Below are 15,819 nucleotides of genomic sequence, written 5' to 3'. Positions count from 1 at the left end.
TTGTGTTAGGTGGACACTAGCTTTGCTTTATTAAATAAAAATATAAAAATGTTACATTTTAAGTGACTTTGAATTATTGTTACCTACCCTGTATTAATATAATACTAGTATTTTGGCTATGTTGACGTACCACGTGTTTCTGTTTAAAAAAAATATATATATATATATATGTATTTTTTTGGTCAAAATATATATATATATATATATGTATATATATATATATATATATATATATATGTAACACGTGTTTTTCTATGGCAGTGTTAGGTGTGGGAAGCACTGTCGGAATAAAGTGGAGAGATACAACCATTCATTTTAACACTTTTATTTTTCAATTCTATTTTATTAATGGATTAAAATTTATGTATTATTAATTTCGTTCATTTTTCCACTCAAAAAATAGAAAAAAATCAATCTCATACTTTTAGTGAACCATATACAATGTGGTGGAAAAATATGATTGAAGTAGGTAAGAGCTACTATGTTGGAATAAATGTGGTTCATATATATATGTAGCACTGACGTTGTTCGTGTGATGCGCCATCAAAATTCACATGGCGGATCATAGATGGTTGGTGGTAGCAGCAGCACTAGTTGTTCTAACTGGTTCAGCGACGGCGTGCTCCTTCTCCTCCATCTTCAGCTTCGGCGATTCCCTTGCTGACACCGGAAACTTGTACCTCAGCTCCGCATTACCCTCTCACCATTGTTTTTTCCCTCCCTACGGCCGAACCTACTTTCACCGCCCCTCTGCTCGCTGCTCCGATGGACGCATCATCATCGATTATATCGGTATATACCATCTTATATATATCTTTCTCTTTTCTTATGTCTGTTGTGTAGTGTATATATATATATATATGTGTGTGTTTATGTTATGGTTGTTTCATGTTTGGTTGTTTGTTTTCAGCTGAGTCTCTGGGACTTCCATTTGTGAAACCGTATCTAGAGATCAAGAAACATGGTGGATTGGAAAATTTTAATGTAGAGGGGGGAGCCAATTTTGCTGTTATTGGAGCCACGGCGTTGGAAGAGACCTTCTTTCAAGACAAGGGCATTCAACTTCCCGTCAATTACTCTTTGCCGGTACAATTGAATTGGTTCAAAGAATTGCTCTCTGCACTTTGCAATTCTTCCACAAGTAAGATGCCATTTTTTCACTACCATTTTTACATAACTTCCAAAGTTTGTTGTAATGTATGAGTGATTAGTCTTATGGTTACTGATTGATTATTGGTACTACGGAAGTATATATATGAATGAACACGGTCTACTAACAATATCAAGTTTTCCTTAAGCATTTAATTAAGAGATCAAATCTTATTTGATGGGTATAAAAAAAGATTTGTTATAAAAAATACTATATTTGTTCATTATAATCCCTTTAGTGTGTTTCTATCTTAGCTTATGATAGGTGTGTATGTTGAATAGGAGTTGTTTGCTCCCTGTTTCTGTTGATAGGTGTGTGTGTTTCGTGGACGGTGTTGATTATTAGTAGTTGAGACTTGATTTAGAGAAATAGAAAAGACATGGGTGGGGTCATCAATTATAGAGCGTTTTTCTAGTTTTTTGTTGTTGTTGGGTGACCCTAACTTGCAACAACTACAAGCGAGATATTATTGGGACTCTCACGTGTTTCAATAGGACTGAGCGAATAATCCTTAAATGATAGCTCAAGTGGTAAGAGCTAAGGATATAAGAGTTGAGTGTCGTGAAGTGTCCCGAGTTTGAACCCGAAGGGGATGAATTAATTTATTAACAATTCTAGCAACTAATATTTGTTTATAAAAAAAAAGAGAACTTGAAAATGAATAATTGTTTGTTTATACCTAAAAAATGAGATGAAAAGAGATGGAGAAGGAGAGAGATAGAAAGAAAAGAAAAATTAAAATAGAGAAAAATATAAGATGTGATAAATAATAAGTGGAGAGATATAGAAATAAAAATATATGAAAATGAAGTGTATAAAAAATGAGATGTAAATATACCACTGTTGCTAAAAAATGGGTTGATACTGAAATTTGACCGACATACCATAAAGAAAACATAAAAAAGAGAAAAGAAAATAAAGATATGATGATATGAGTATGACATATATATTACATTCATTCCTATTAACTGATTATTTGCTTTAAAAATATAATAACGGTTTATTTTGAAGAAAAAAATATTCTTAGATATTTATTAATTTAGCATTTTAAAAAAGAATTAATTTTTTTTATAATGTTCTTGTAGGAGCAATAAATTAGAAAAGATAAACACATTTTAGAGGGTAAAATAAGAAAATTAATAATAGTTTTACGAAAATTAATAAAATTAATTGCACTATTTATTTTTGTGTTTATACTCTATCCCCACAGTTAAACAGGAATGAGTAGTATGTGATAAGAAAAAAAATGAAGGTATAAGGATTTTTTTGGTAAAAGTAACATTTGTATGGATACATCAAAACCCATAGGGAAAGCCTCCTGCTTTAGAATTAGATAGCTTTGGAAAAAGTTGTCTTTATATCACAAATTCACTCGCATTTAGAGCGAGATAGAAAAATGAGGAGATAAATGAGTGATATAATAGTTAATGAGATAAGAAAAAATAGAGATGTAAGGAGAAAATAAGTATAAATGAGATTGAAGAGAAAATAATATGTGAAGACATTAAAACTCTATAGCTTTCATTTACTTTAGAAAAAAATTAGACAAAACAAATTAGATACAATACCTTGGGAGAGCTAATCCCACAATGACGTGGATGTTCCAACTTAACTTATTAGAAAAAGGGGGCTCAACATAGATATTTTCCCTATTTTTTCCTTATGAATTCCAAGTTGGCAATGTGGAAGTGAATCGGAAGTAGTAGTATTTGTGAACATATTGGAGTAGCACCCATATATATTTACTCAAGGTTTAATATTTCAGGCTGCCATGAAGTTCTTGGAAACTCATTATTTATTGTGGGAGAGATTGGAGGCAACGATTTCAATTATCCTTTATTCGGACGAATGAGCATAGCAGAGATTAAAACATACGTACCGCCAGTAATCAATGCAATAACTTCAGCTATCAATGTAAGTAGCAAGAAATTTTTTGCTTTATAGTAGTTTCTATGAATCTCTCACTAATCTATTTGAATATGAGTTTTATAAACTGTATGTATTTTGTGTGATTATAGGAATTGATTGATCTAGGTGCACGCACGCTCATGGTTCCTGGCAATTTCCCACTGGGATGCAATGCAATCTATTTAACAATGTATGAAACCACAGATAAGAACCAATATGATCAAGCTGGGTGCTTGAAGTGGCTAAACGAGTTTGCTGAATTTTACAACCAGAAGCTCCAACTTGAAATTCACAGGCTTCGGGAACTTCACCCTCATGCTAACATCATCTATGCTGATTACTACAATGCTGCATTGCCATTATATCAGAATCCCCAAAAATTTGGTAAAAAATATATATATCTGAACACATTAATTCATAAATTAATAAAACTAATTTGAAAGTGTAATATTATGATTTGTATTTATATATATGTTGATGTGGATGCTGCAGGTTTTAGAGGTCTGGAAATATGTTGTGGAATGGGAGGTCCTTACAATTACAATGCATCAGCAGGTTGTGGGAGTCCTGGAGTGATTGCTTGTGATGATCCTTCTGAGTATATTGGGTGGGATGGTATTCATTTGACGGAGGCAGCATATGGATTTATTGCTGATGGTTTGATGAATGGACCATACTCCGTCCCTCAATTTAGTACTTTGTGCCTAAAAAATAATGTAAACTCTGGATATATCCAATAGCTACATTGTAACATAATGGGACTTATAGTAATTTGGATGTTTCCACCGGAGGGAATGTACAGAAGAGATGATAAATAAGTTTGAATAAATGCTTGATTTTACAGACTCCCCGGGGTTTGCTCTGTTGTAAACATGAATTATTATTGTTGATTGATTCAATCAACAGTCAACACATAGCCATTGTATGTAAATTTGACTGCTATGATGATACCTATTCCATGAGATGGACTCAGATTTTTATCCCTTGTTGTGTTGTGTTAGGTGTACCTCAGCTTTCCTTCCTAATTTTTTTATGATAAAACATTTGGTGAATCTCGTTACAATGTGGACACTTCGATACTTCGTGTTTGTGGCAGTTATAGACCATCACAAAACACATTTTTTAAAATTTTCACGTTGTAGCTAGTGATCTAACCGTAACAAAGATGGTTGGGTGTCTCTGGAGTCTGAAAGATGATATGTGAATCACCATTCTTTCATGATTAATTCAAGTAGACTTTTTTTCAAACAAAATTAATTAAAATTTAGGGGGAGGTTGATTGAGTTTCAATACATTTGTTTTCTTTAGATAATATAATAAAAGAATATAGAGTTGGTAGAGGAGGATAGTCTCATATATTACATTGTATATTTACTTGAGTTTAACCGTTTTCATGTTTTGAATTGAGGCATTGGGATTTGGGACACTGTTCCTTCTTCCTAATTTTTATTTACCAAAAAAATCATAGCATATATTTTAATCTTGTATTTTTTCTTTGTTATAATTTTTTTTCCATTATAATGATAACAAAATTTAAATGTATGTCATATTAAATTATGTAAATTCTTATATAAAAAATTTCTCTAAATTCATTATTAATAAGGTTATATTTTTCTATAAATATTTATCACAGAAAAGATAACAAAATGTTAGATTTAAGTGACTTTGAATTTTTGTCACCTATCTTTTAATAATGTACAAAAAGACTAAAACTAGTTTTGGAAAATTTCAAATCATGATGTTGATGTGTACCACGTGTTTTTGAATGGCAGGGTTAGGCGTGAGGAGCACTATCTGAATAAAGACTAAAGAGGAGAGCAAAGCTACAAAAACTCATATTCAACTTTATTTTTTTTTAATTTATGTAATTAATTGATTACATATATTGTAAAATATGGAGCTCATATTTTTTTTAATAAATAATGAAGCCTCATAAGTGATATCTTTAGTGAGCCTCATGCAAATTTCAACATCTCAAATGAGAGACTCTTGGTAAAAGATGATTAAAGTAAGAGTTTCTTAGAATAAATGCGGTTCATATGTAGCACTGACCCACGTTGTTTGTTCGTGTGATGCGCCGATAAAACTAACATGGCGGAACAACGATGGATGGTGGTAGCAGTAGCACTAGTTGTTGTTGTGACGGGTTCAGCGACGGCGTGCCCCTTCTCCTCCATCTTCAGCTTCGGCGATTCCCTCGCTGACACCGGAAACTTGTACCTCAGTTCCGCCTTACCCTCTCACAATTGCTTTTCTCCTCCCTACGGCCGAACCTTCTTTCACCGCCCCTCCGCTCGCTGCTCCGATGGACGCATCATCCTCGATTTCATCGGTAGTTACCATCTTATATCATTTTTCTATATATTTTCTTATGTCTGTTGTGTAGTGTATATGTGTTTATGTAATGGTTGTTTTGCAGCTGAGTCTCTAGGACTTCCATTTGTGAAACCGTATCTGGAGATCAAGAAATATGGTGGACTGGAAAATTGGAATGTGGAGGAGGGAGCCAATTTTGCTGTTATAGGAGCCACCGCGTTGGAAGAGTCCTTCTTTCAAGACAAGGGCATTCAACTTCCCGTCAATTATTCTTTGCCGTTTCAATTGAATTGGTTCAAAGAATTGCTCTCAGCTGCACTTTGCAATTCTTCAACAAGTAAGATGCCATTTTTCCAATACCATTTTTACATAACTTCCAAAATTACTTGTGGTGGATGGATGATTGTTTGTCTTATACTTACCAATTGTAGGATACAAGTAAGTATATGAATGAACAGGAGTCTACTAACAACATCCAACATAGTTGGTTCCATAAGAAATCCATCTTATCACTACCGGTTATGACTACCGATTGTGAGATACCTGAATAAAAAAAACATGTTATGAGCCCGGTCTAAACAAGTCTAAACAGTGGAATTCTTGATCAATAATAATGATGGTAATTAATTCTATTGAATCCCTTTAAATTTTAGTTAATACGTCCCACGTGAAAAACTTTCTAACTTTCTTTTTATATATACAAATATACAATAAATAATGGCTTAAAGGGTCCAAAAGCCCATGAGATTACAAAGGGAATCAAATATAGGACCTAGAAAAATTTTGCGTCAAATTTGGTCCTTATAATTTTTTTTTAATTCAATTAAGGCCAAAGTGTGCCAGAGCTCAATTTTGTCCTAATCACCTTTACCACGTGGCTTTTTTATTTTTTTTAATACCAACTAATTCCAACTCATATGATTAATTGAAAATCAAAATTAATCCCTCATTAAATTCTAATTAACTAATCTCAGCCCTAATTAACTAATCTCTTACCCAAAAACTCTCATCCTCATCCAACAACCCAGAAAAATCCAAATTGAAGAAACCATGCCTAGAACCACCCTTATTCCTCATCTTTAAACATATCTACCATCATAACCCAGGAACCCATAAACTTGCGCCAACCATGGAACCCACAAACCTCTCCTCTTAGACCCAACATCCCTCTTCTTCCCTCTGCACAACCGTAACCCCTGAGTTGCTAAATCAAAGTCCTCATAGTATCAAATCACCAAGAAGCAAACCCAACAGATCTGGTGTGTTGTCTAAACGAGGATCTTCAGGCATCAGAGACGAGATCGAGAGAAGAGGAAGGGGAAGAGGAAGGGAAAGAGGAAGAGATCTGAGAGATTTGAAGATGAAGAGGGAGAGAGTGTCTCTTCTCAACTCAGATCGACAAGAAAATGAAGGTGGAGAAATTGATATTGCTATCAAGGTTGAAGAAGATGCAGGTAGAGATGAAGATGAAAATGAGCGGTACCTCTTCTCAGATCTCTCCCAACACCATCAATCCCATCGTGTTCTTCTTCCTCTTCTGTGCTCTTCTTTCCTCTTCTGAGGAGGGTAGACACCATCGATTTGGGTTTTCTGGTTCCAATCTGGGTTTTCTAAGTTGGGTTTTGGTAGTTCTTTGGTTTCTGAGTTTGCTGGTTTCTTCATTTGGGTTTCTAGGTTTTCTTCATCTGAGTTCGTTTGACAGATGAACTAAATTTGCAAGCTTCTCTAAATTTGCAATCCAGTGTTTGATTTTGTTTAGTTTAGGTCATTGTTTAGATTAGAGATTTATGTTTAGATTAGGATTTTATTAAGTTTTTTTTTTTCTGCTCATGTAACTGACTTGGAATTAAAAGTTTATTTTTAGTTAATTTTTCTAATTAAAAAAAATAAAAAGCCACGTGGTAAAGGTGACTAGGATAAAATTGAGCTCTGACACACTTTGGCTTTAATTGAATTAAAAAAAATTATATGGACCAAATTTGATGCAAAAATTTTCTAGGTCCTGGATTTAATTCCCTTTGTAATCTCAGGGGTCTTTGTACCCTTTAAGCGATAAATAATTTCCCTCCACCATGACCCCGCGGCGGATAAGCTTGCTGGTTTTGGTCAGACTCAAACATAAGCATCACTTGATTTGGGAGATCCCCTGCCCCTTTAGTATGTTTCTATTTTAGCTTATGATAGGTGAGTTGAATAGGAGTTGTTTGCTTCCTGTTTCTGTTTTCTTTCCTTTACACCAAAGAAATAAAAATATTCGTGGACGGTGTTAATGACTTTAGTTTAGATAAATAGGAAAGCCATGGGTGGGGTCATCAATTATTGAGCGTTTTTTTAGTTTTATTTTGTTGGGTGACCCACGAGGCATTATTGGGACTCTCACGTCCCATTAAATAATTATATTTTCATTTTTTATGTGTGGAGAAATGGAAGAAGAGATCAATATAAGAAGAAATAAGAGAAAAAATAAATATACGATAGATAATTTGATTGATAAAGAAAAAATAAATAAATAAAAAATAAAAGTGAAAAAAGTGGGAAGATGTGTATGTAGAATTCGGTTTCATCACGAGAACCCAAAAAAAGATGGGGCGATACTTGATACTGAAATTTGATCCACACACGCTAAAGAAAACATACAGGAAAGAGAAGAGGAAAAAAAAAATGAAAGAGATGATGACTTGTATAAGAAAAAAGATGACGGTACAAAGTGTAAATTGGTAAACTGATATGGAAAATAAAATTTGTATGGATAAGAAAAAATAGAGATATAACCAGATTTGGAGAAATTGTCTTGATATCACAAATTCACTTTGAGATAGAAAAAGGAGGGAGATGAATGAGTGATAAAATAGGTAATGAGATAAGAAAAAATAGAGATATAGTCAGAAAATAAGTATAAGTGAGATTGAAGAGAAAATGAAGTGTGGATACATCAAAATTCGATAGCTTTCATTTACTCTAATTAAGTTCAAAAATAAAACCAAAACAAATTAGATACAATACCCTAGGAGAGCTAATTCCATAATGATAATGAAGTGAATGTTTTATTTGCTCAAACAAATAAATGTATTAGAAAAAGGGGGCTCAACATAGATATTTTCCCTATTTTTTCCTTATGAATTCCAAGTTGGCAATGTGGAAGTGAATCGGAAGTAGTAGTATTTGTGAACATGTTGGAGTAGCACCCATATTTACTTACGGTTTAATATTTCAGGCTGCCATGAAGTTCTTGGAAACTCATTATTTCTTGTGGGAGAGATTGGAGGCAACGATTTCAACTATCCTTTTTTCGGACGAATGAGCATAGCAGAGATTAAAACATATGTACCGCCAGTAATCAATGCAATAACTTCAGCTATCAATGTAAGTAGCAAGATATTTTTTGCTTTATAATTTCTATGAATCTTGTTGGGGAGAGTCACGGCGAGAACCCATAGGGCAAGGCCGAGGAGAAACACTAAGGAGATCTTGGACACCACATCTTAACCCAAAACCTTAAGGCATTAGGTTTATGGGTCACATCTCTTATAAACTCTTCCTCCCACCTTGACTTCTCCGATGTGGGACTTGACTCCAACACTTGATTCCAACAAATCTCTCCCTAATCTATTTGAATATGAGCTTCAAAAACTGTATGTATTTTGTGTGATTATAGGAATTGATTGATCTAGGTGCACGCACGCTCATGGTTCCTGGCAATTTCCCACTGGGATGCAATGCAATCTATTTAACAATGTATGAAACCACAGATAAGAACCAATATGATCAAGCTGGGTGCTTGAAGTGGCTAAATGAGTTTGCTGAATTTTACAACCAGAAGCTCCAACTTGAAATTCACAGGCTTCGAGAACTTCACCCTCATGCTAACATCATCTATGCTGATTACTACAATGCTGCATTGCCATTATATCAGAATCCCCAAAAATTTGGTAAAAAATATATATATCTGATGAACACAATAATTCATAAATTAATAAAACTAATTTGAAAGTGTAATATTATGATTTGTATTTATATATATGTTGATGTGGATGCTGCAGGTTTTAGAGGTCTGGAAATATGTTGTGGAATGGGAGGTCCTTACAATTACAATGCATCAGCAGGTTGTGGGAGTCCTGGAGTGATTGCTTGTGATGATCCTTCTGAGTATATTGGGTGGGATGGTATTCATTTGACGGAGGCAGCATATGGATTTATTAGTGATGGTTTGATGAACGGACCATACTCCTTCCCTCAATTTAGTACTTTGTGCCTCAACAATAATGTAAACTCTGGATATATCCAATAGCTACATTGTAACATAATGGGACTTAAACAGAACAGACCCCTACGCTGCTTGCTTTAATTTATATATCACTACTTTTGGGTATTTTCTGCTGTTGTACATTGATTAATTAGTAACATGGGATCTAAACTAGGATGCGTGGGCAGAATCCATTGGACATGAATTATTTTGTTGAATTATTGAGGGAGTAAATCACCAAATTGGTCCCTGATGACAGTTCACGTATCACCAAATATGTTGTGTGGATAAATTATGTAAAATGAATGTTTTTTTTTGTAAAAGGCTTTCGTAAGAAATGATAGTTGGATGAGGGATTTTCAAAATTCATTTTCATTGTGACAGGGTGAAATGTAAAACTCTTTAATCTGGGTTAAAAAATTACCTTATAAAAAATGTATTACTATTTCTAAACATTCCAAAACAATCTATTTTACCTTACTTTTCCTCTTGTAAAAAGAAAATCTATTTTACCTTAAATCATCCAAATTTCTCTCAATAAAATATATTACCCCATAATAACAACCTTACCAAACACATAAATTGCAAAATTGAAACTACAAATTGCAGTGTGGTGGTTAGCACCGCATTCCTTAATCATGAGGTTGAATGTTTGATCTCACTCATAAGAATAAAGCATATTTTGTGGTCAGTCGTTTACCGACTCGTGCAAGTATCCACAATAGAGAGATTAGTTACTATTATCAGCGAGCAGCGAACATCCTAATCTTAAAAAAAAATTATAGGCACTCTAATCTTTGAAAATTAAAAATTACTAGCAATACTCTTTTATTGCTGATTAAAATTCACTGAGTCTACTAAAATATGAGATACCCATCAAGAACACGCTCTGTAATTTGTGGTGTGGTGGTAGGTGTTAAAAACTTAGGAACTATTCATTATCCGAAAGGTGGCAAATTATGTGAGTGAAAGTGGACACCAGTGCACAACACAAAGTCACAAACCATGGCTTTCTCTTCTCAACTATGGTCCCTGCAGAGAATATGCTTGTTTGTTGTTGTTTTTCCACTAGTATTATTTCTTGCTCCTGTTTCAGCAGATTGCTACTCATCAATCTTTAGCTTCGGAGATTCCCTCACTGATACCGGCAACTTGTATTTCATTTCACCACCGCAGAGCCCCAATTGCTTGCTCCCTCCATACGGCCAAACTCATTTTCAACACCCAAATGGACGCTGCTCCGATGGCCGCCTCGTCCTCGATTTCCTTTGTAATTCACAAATTCCATCCTACCCTCTTTCTTTTTGTCAAATCCATGAATTTATAAGCGAGTTTGATTTTAGTTTATCATCGGCCCACAAATGATGTTTAGTGGCGAACCGACGATCATTTTTATAATTACTGCTGTCTTTTAACGCTACTAAAGGTCATTTTCTCGTTGAGACTAAAATTAAACTCACTTACAAAATCAGAAACTAATTTAACTATTAACAATTTTTTAATATCATTTCTCTAATCAAAACACATGCAACTCTCTCACTTGTTGTTACTAGTTAAGGCAATGTTGCTATTTTTTTTGGTTTTGTGTTTGTAAAGCTGAGTCTTTGGGGCTTCCGTATGTGAAACCGTATCTAGCTTTCAAGAATGGAGCGGTGGAACTTGGGAATATTCAGCAGGGAGTGAATTTTGCGGTTGCTGGAGCCACTGCATTGAGCCGCAGTTTCTTTGAAGACAAGGGGTTTACTGTTGAAGTCACTACAAACTTCTCTCTCAGGGTTCAGTTAGATTGGTTCAAGGAATTGCTGCCTTCACTCTGCAATTCTTCAAGTCATTTTCCTACTTTCACTTTGATTGTGCTATCAGTTTTGTGGTAATTCCTATTTTAAGTGGTTTACTTATGGATTTCATTGTTGAAGGTTGTGAAAAAGTTCTAGGCAGCTCATTATTTATTGTGGGAGAGATTGGAGGCAATGACTATGGTTATCCCTTGTCTCAAGCAAACGAATTTGAAGTTCCTGTTACATACATACCCCAAGTAATATCTGTAATCACTTCAGCAATCATGGTAAGAATTTTATTTCATTGTTGAGTAGTACTACCAATTCAATATCTTTTTTTTTTCTCTAGTTCAAATCACATTAGAATTAATGAACTGGGGGTTTTGAGTGGTAGATAAGCTATGCCAAGTTAAAAGGCTTATGACTTAGAATAGATTAATGCTTCTTATAATTTTTTATATATAAAATGCTCTGTTTTAGCGGAGACAGAATTTCACTATGTTGCAAATTTTCAATGATGAGACTGTTTATATTATAAGTTAGTTCTTAAGGAACCAAGGATTTGTGACATTTTCTCTCACTTACTAGTTTTAAGACATTTGCGAATCATTGGTTGGTGAATGAATATGCAGGAGTTGATTGATTTAGGAGCTGTAACTCTTATAGTTCCTGGAATTTTACCACTTGGATGCAATCCAGCCTATTTAACAGGGTTTGCAACTACAGATGAAGAAGAGTATGACCGAGCTGGCTGTTTGAAATGGTTAAACATGTTTCATGAACACCACAATGATCTGCTTCAAATTGAACTAAATCAACTTCGTGTGCTATATCCTCTTACTAACATCATCTACGCAGATTTTTTCAATGCTGCATTGCAGATTTACAAATCTCCAGAAAATTTCGGTAGTTCCATTGCTATCCTTTTTAGCTTTTCATGTCATGTTAATGTTTCTGGGTTGCAACTTGCAAGTGAACAGATAAAAGAAAGTTGGTCATATTCATGTGCTATTTAGTCAGTAGATGTGTTATTTATTTATAGCATGTTTGGATCAGCTACTCTCTTATCATAATCAATTATGATACTCAGAAGCTACTTACAAAGTTTCTCCAAACATACACATAGTCTGTAGTACTAGTTGGAATTGACATTCAGTTGAACTCAATTTCAAGTTGAGTATACATTTCATATTGCTGTCAATTTTGTTAGGTATCTAGAGTAACTCATGTCATGATATTTAAGAATGCAACCAAAAAATCACATGGTCTTTTGTTCTGTAAAAGTGGTAGAAGGATTTACTTCAATGTTATTACAGGGTTTGGTGGAAATGCTCTAAAAGTTTGTTGTGGAGGTGGAGGTCCCTACAATTACAATGATACTGCAGTGTGTGGTAACTCAGGGGTGATTGCATGTGATGATCCATCACAATATGTTAGCTGGGATGGGTATCATTTAACTGAGGCTGCATATAGATGGATAACAAAGGGTTTGTTAGATGGGTCCTACACCACTCCTAAATTTAATTTGTTGTGTCGTACAAGTGAGACCTCAGAAGATTTCAATAACTATGCAATGAAATGGCAATGAATGTATTTTTCTTGTTCAATGTTAAAAGTCCTTTTATTTTCATGGTTTAGGTGCAATGTTACTACTGGTAACAAAGGTGTGTTAAAAAATGTGGATCACTTGATGGAATAGGCACGGTTTATACATGCATCAATTTTTATTATTTATTTTTATCTTATTATATATAGCATGATCATGATGCCAAGTAAAAAAATAATATAAAAATAAAAACATGAACAGTAGACAAATAAAGAAAGTAGATTCGAATGTATGGGCACCATTTTCGTCTCAATGGACTCATATTTTACCAAGTCCCATGAGTTCTGACTCCATTGGCCTTGTGGTTGTGTTCAAAAAGTTTAGCCATTTATGATCATACAATAAGCTACATTGCAGGGAGCAGCAAGTTGATAATGAGTTGATAATCCTCAACGGTCATTCTTAATTGTTTTGATCCTTTATTAATGGCCTACCTGTACATATATCATGACTCTTTCAAGAATAAAAAATAAACAAGAACCACACATGATGCTGCAGGATGAAAAAAGTGGCACCTAAATACACGGTACATTAAAAGCGCAACTGTACAATTAAACTGAGTCCTGTGATTTATGTAGCCTACCAATCTACCTGAAGCGTGTTCTTGTTCATCCAACTTCATTTTTAAACACTATGAAGGTCTTGATACTATTAACAATCACTTCAGTATTGGTACTTGTTTCCCTTGATAAAGTTGTTTCACATCCAAGTCCCTATCCATTTGATGCAATTTTCAACTTTGGTGACTCTTTAAGCGACACCGGCAATTTCCTTGCCTCCGGCGCCATTTCGTACCCGGTCATTGGAAAGCTTCCTTATGGTGAAACCTTCTTTCGACATGCAACTGGCCGCTGCTCAAATGGACGACTGGTGATTGATTTCATAGGTATGTAGTGTTAGAAATGTGATATGAAACCATCATTGTGTCATTTACCTCAATAGTTGGTTCATGATATAGTCTGAGAGTCTCAAAGAAGAATAGTTTATGTTTTTTAGATAATTAGTTCATAACACCATTGAGAGAAACTTTAGTTACATGTACTAATACTCACTCTCTGAATATAGCTGAAGCATATGGGCTGCCATATTTGCTACCATATTTGAAACTAAGCAAAGGCCAAAAGATCCACCATGGAGTAAATTTTGCCGTGGCTGGAGCCACAGCACTTGATGCAGAATTTTTCATCCAAAAAGGACTTGGAAAATTTCTGTGGTCCAACAATTCATTGAACATTCAGCTGGGCTGGTTCAAGAAGCTGAAACCTTCCCTCTGTTCAACTAAACAAGGTGATGTTGACCATCAATTAAAGGAAAGTCTTGTATGAAGTTTCCAGTAACAACACTTGACATATTAATTTGCTCCCTTCTATGAAACACAGATTGTGATAGCTACTTCAAAAGGTCACTGTTTCTAGTGGGGGAGATAGGTGGTAATGATTATAATTATGCTGCTCTTGCTGGGAATATCACTCAACTTCAGGCTAGCGTTCCTTTTGTTATTGAAGTAATATCAAAGGCCATTCGTGTATGTTGTTATATCAATCAAAGTGCATTTTGTTCAGAAATGTGGTCAAAAAGCAACATGGATGCAATATTTTATTCAAACATTCATTTTGATAGGAATTGATAGCTGAAGGAGCGATGGAGCTCTTGGTACCTGGGAATTTGCCAATTGGATGCTCTGCTCTGTATCTGACATTGTTTAGAAGCAGGAACATGGAGGACTTTGATAAACATGGATGTTTGAAAGTTTTCAATGGTTTCTCAGAATACCATAACAAGCAGCTCAATCTTGCCTTGGAGACACTAAGGCACAAGTACCCTCATGTTAGGATAATGTATGCTGACTATTATGGTGCAGCCAAACGTTTCTATAATGCACCAGGACACCATGGTTAGTTAATTAGTTTGTTGTTTGTTGCTTTCCATTTTTATTTTCTTTTCCCCTTCCCAGTCCTCAAATTAGCCTATGGAACAAAGGGGTGGTTGGTTCAAATAATAGTTGGTTAAAATTATACATGTTCGATTCCTCTTTAGCAAGGTCTCGGTTCAAGTCTTCTATATGAGAAAAAATCTTCACTAGGAGAGCTAGCCCTATCAGAATGTGAATGTTCGTGACTCGAACAAAATTGACTCATGTGAATATATCGTGAAAAAAAATGTTATTTGGTTCAATGAAAGAGATATATCCATCAAACCAACCACAACTATTGTTTTAAACTTATATCTACATATGGTTGGATTTGGCAGGACTAATTAATTTTGTTTTATTGAACTCGCCTAAATTTTTACACCTTGATATTATGCAGGGTTTATCAAAGGGGCCTTAAGAGCATGTTGTGGTGGAGGTGGACCTTACAATTTCAATATTTCAGCAAGGTGTGGTCATATTGGTTCAAAAGCTTGTGCAGATCCGTCCACACATGTAAACTGGGATGGAGCTCACTTAACGGAAGCAGCTTATAGGCAAATCGCCAAAGGTCTAACTAACGGTCCTTTCATAAATCCCCCCCTCCCCCTCAACCCCTCTCCCTTTAAGATAGTCTAGAGTCATTGTTGTTAGTTGCGGATAGTGGCCTATGATAGAGGGTAAAAAAAATGCCGGATATGACAAATAATGACGGTCTATGGCGAGATATTGGCCATGGCAGAGAGCCGAAAAAACCACCATGAGAACTTGTTTCGCCGATATTTGATTACACTGCTTAGATTTGATGACAATGCTTAAAGTGGACGCAATTATCTCTCTGCCTCAGGGGAAAATGTATAACAGTGACCTCCAAATATGATTATGTTTGTCACTTGATTTCTTATTCTA

The 15,819-nt window shown here is 34.8% G+C and overlaps 4 protein-coding genes across 5 annotated transcripts; all 4 read left to right on the top strand.

Moving 5' to 3' along the window:
* Positions 1-461: 461 nt before the first annotated feature.
* LOC130726455 (GDSL esterase/lipase At1g28600-like) lies at positions 462-4,040 on the top strand. Its single transcript, XM_057577715.1, has 5 exons — positions 462-792; positions 911-1,141; positions 2,916-3,064; positions 3,169-3,442; positions 3,551-4,040. Exons 1-5 carry the CDS (start codon positions 555-557, stop codon positions 3,796-3,798), a joined length of 1,140 nt encoding a protein of 379 aa, XP_057433698.1. The 5' UTR covers positions 462-554; the 3' UTR covers positions 3,799-4,040.
* Positions 4,041-5,001: 961 nt separating this feature from the next.
* Positions 5,002-9,743, top strand: LOC130723365 (GDSL esterase/lipase At1g28600-like). The gene is made up of 5 exons (XM_057574372.1): positions 5,002-5,390; positions 5,478-5,711; positions 8,589-8,737; positions 9,030-9,303; positions 9,415-9,743. The coding sequence occupies exons 1-5, from the start codon at positions 5,150-5,152 to the stop codon at positions 9,660-9,662; spliced, it is 1,146 nt and encodes a 381-aa protein (XP_057430355.1). The 5' UTR covers positions 5,002-5,149; the 3' UTR covers positions 9,663-9,743.
* A 758-nt stretch (positions 9,744-10,501) lies between these two features.
* On the top strand, positions 10,502-13,025 carry LOC130724366 (GDSL esterase/lipase At1g28600-like). Of its 2 annotated transcripts, none has more exons than XM_057575573.1 (5): positions 10,502-10,887; positions 11,253-11,444; positions 11,534-11,682; positions 12,028-12,301; positions 12,712-13,025. In XM_057575573.1, the coding sequence occupies exons 1-5, from the start codon at positions 10,623-10,625 to the stop codon at positions 12,981-12,983; spliced, it is 1,152 nt and encodes a 383-aa protein (XP_057431556.1). In that variant the 5' UTR covers positions 10,502-10,622; the 3' UTR covers positions 12,984-13,025. The 2 variants fall into 2 exon arrangements, with proteins under 2 accessions (XP_057431556.1, XP_057431555.1); XM_057575572.1 differs by having other exon boundaries at positions 10,504-10,887; positions 11,214-11,444.
* Positions 13,026-13,157: 132 nt separating this feature from the next.
* LOC130724368 (GDSL esterase/lipase At5g45910-like) lies at positions 13,158-15,819 on the top strand. Its single transcript, XM_057575574.1, has 5 exons — positions 13,158-13,887; positions 14,067-14,288; positions 14,381-14,526; positions 14,622-14,895; positions 15,311-15,819. The coding sequence occupies exons 1-5, from the start codon at positions 13,635-13,637 to the stop codon at positions 15,547-15,549; spliced, it is 1,134 nt and encodes a 377-aa protein (XP_057431557.1). The 5' UTR covers positions 13,158-13,634; the 3' UTR covers positions 15,550-15,819.

The sequence above is a fragment of the Lotus japonicus genome, chromosome 6 (assembly GCF_012489685.1).
Source record: "Lotus japonicus ecotype B-129 chromosome 6, LjGifu_v1.2".
Lineage (NCBI taxonomy): Eukaryota > Viridiplantae > Streptophyta > Magnoliopsida > Fabales > Fabaceae > Lotus > Lotus japonicus.
The sequence above is the reverse complement of the archived record's forward strand: the minus strand, read 5'-3'. Positions and strand labels throughout refer to the sequence as shown.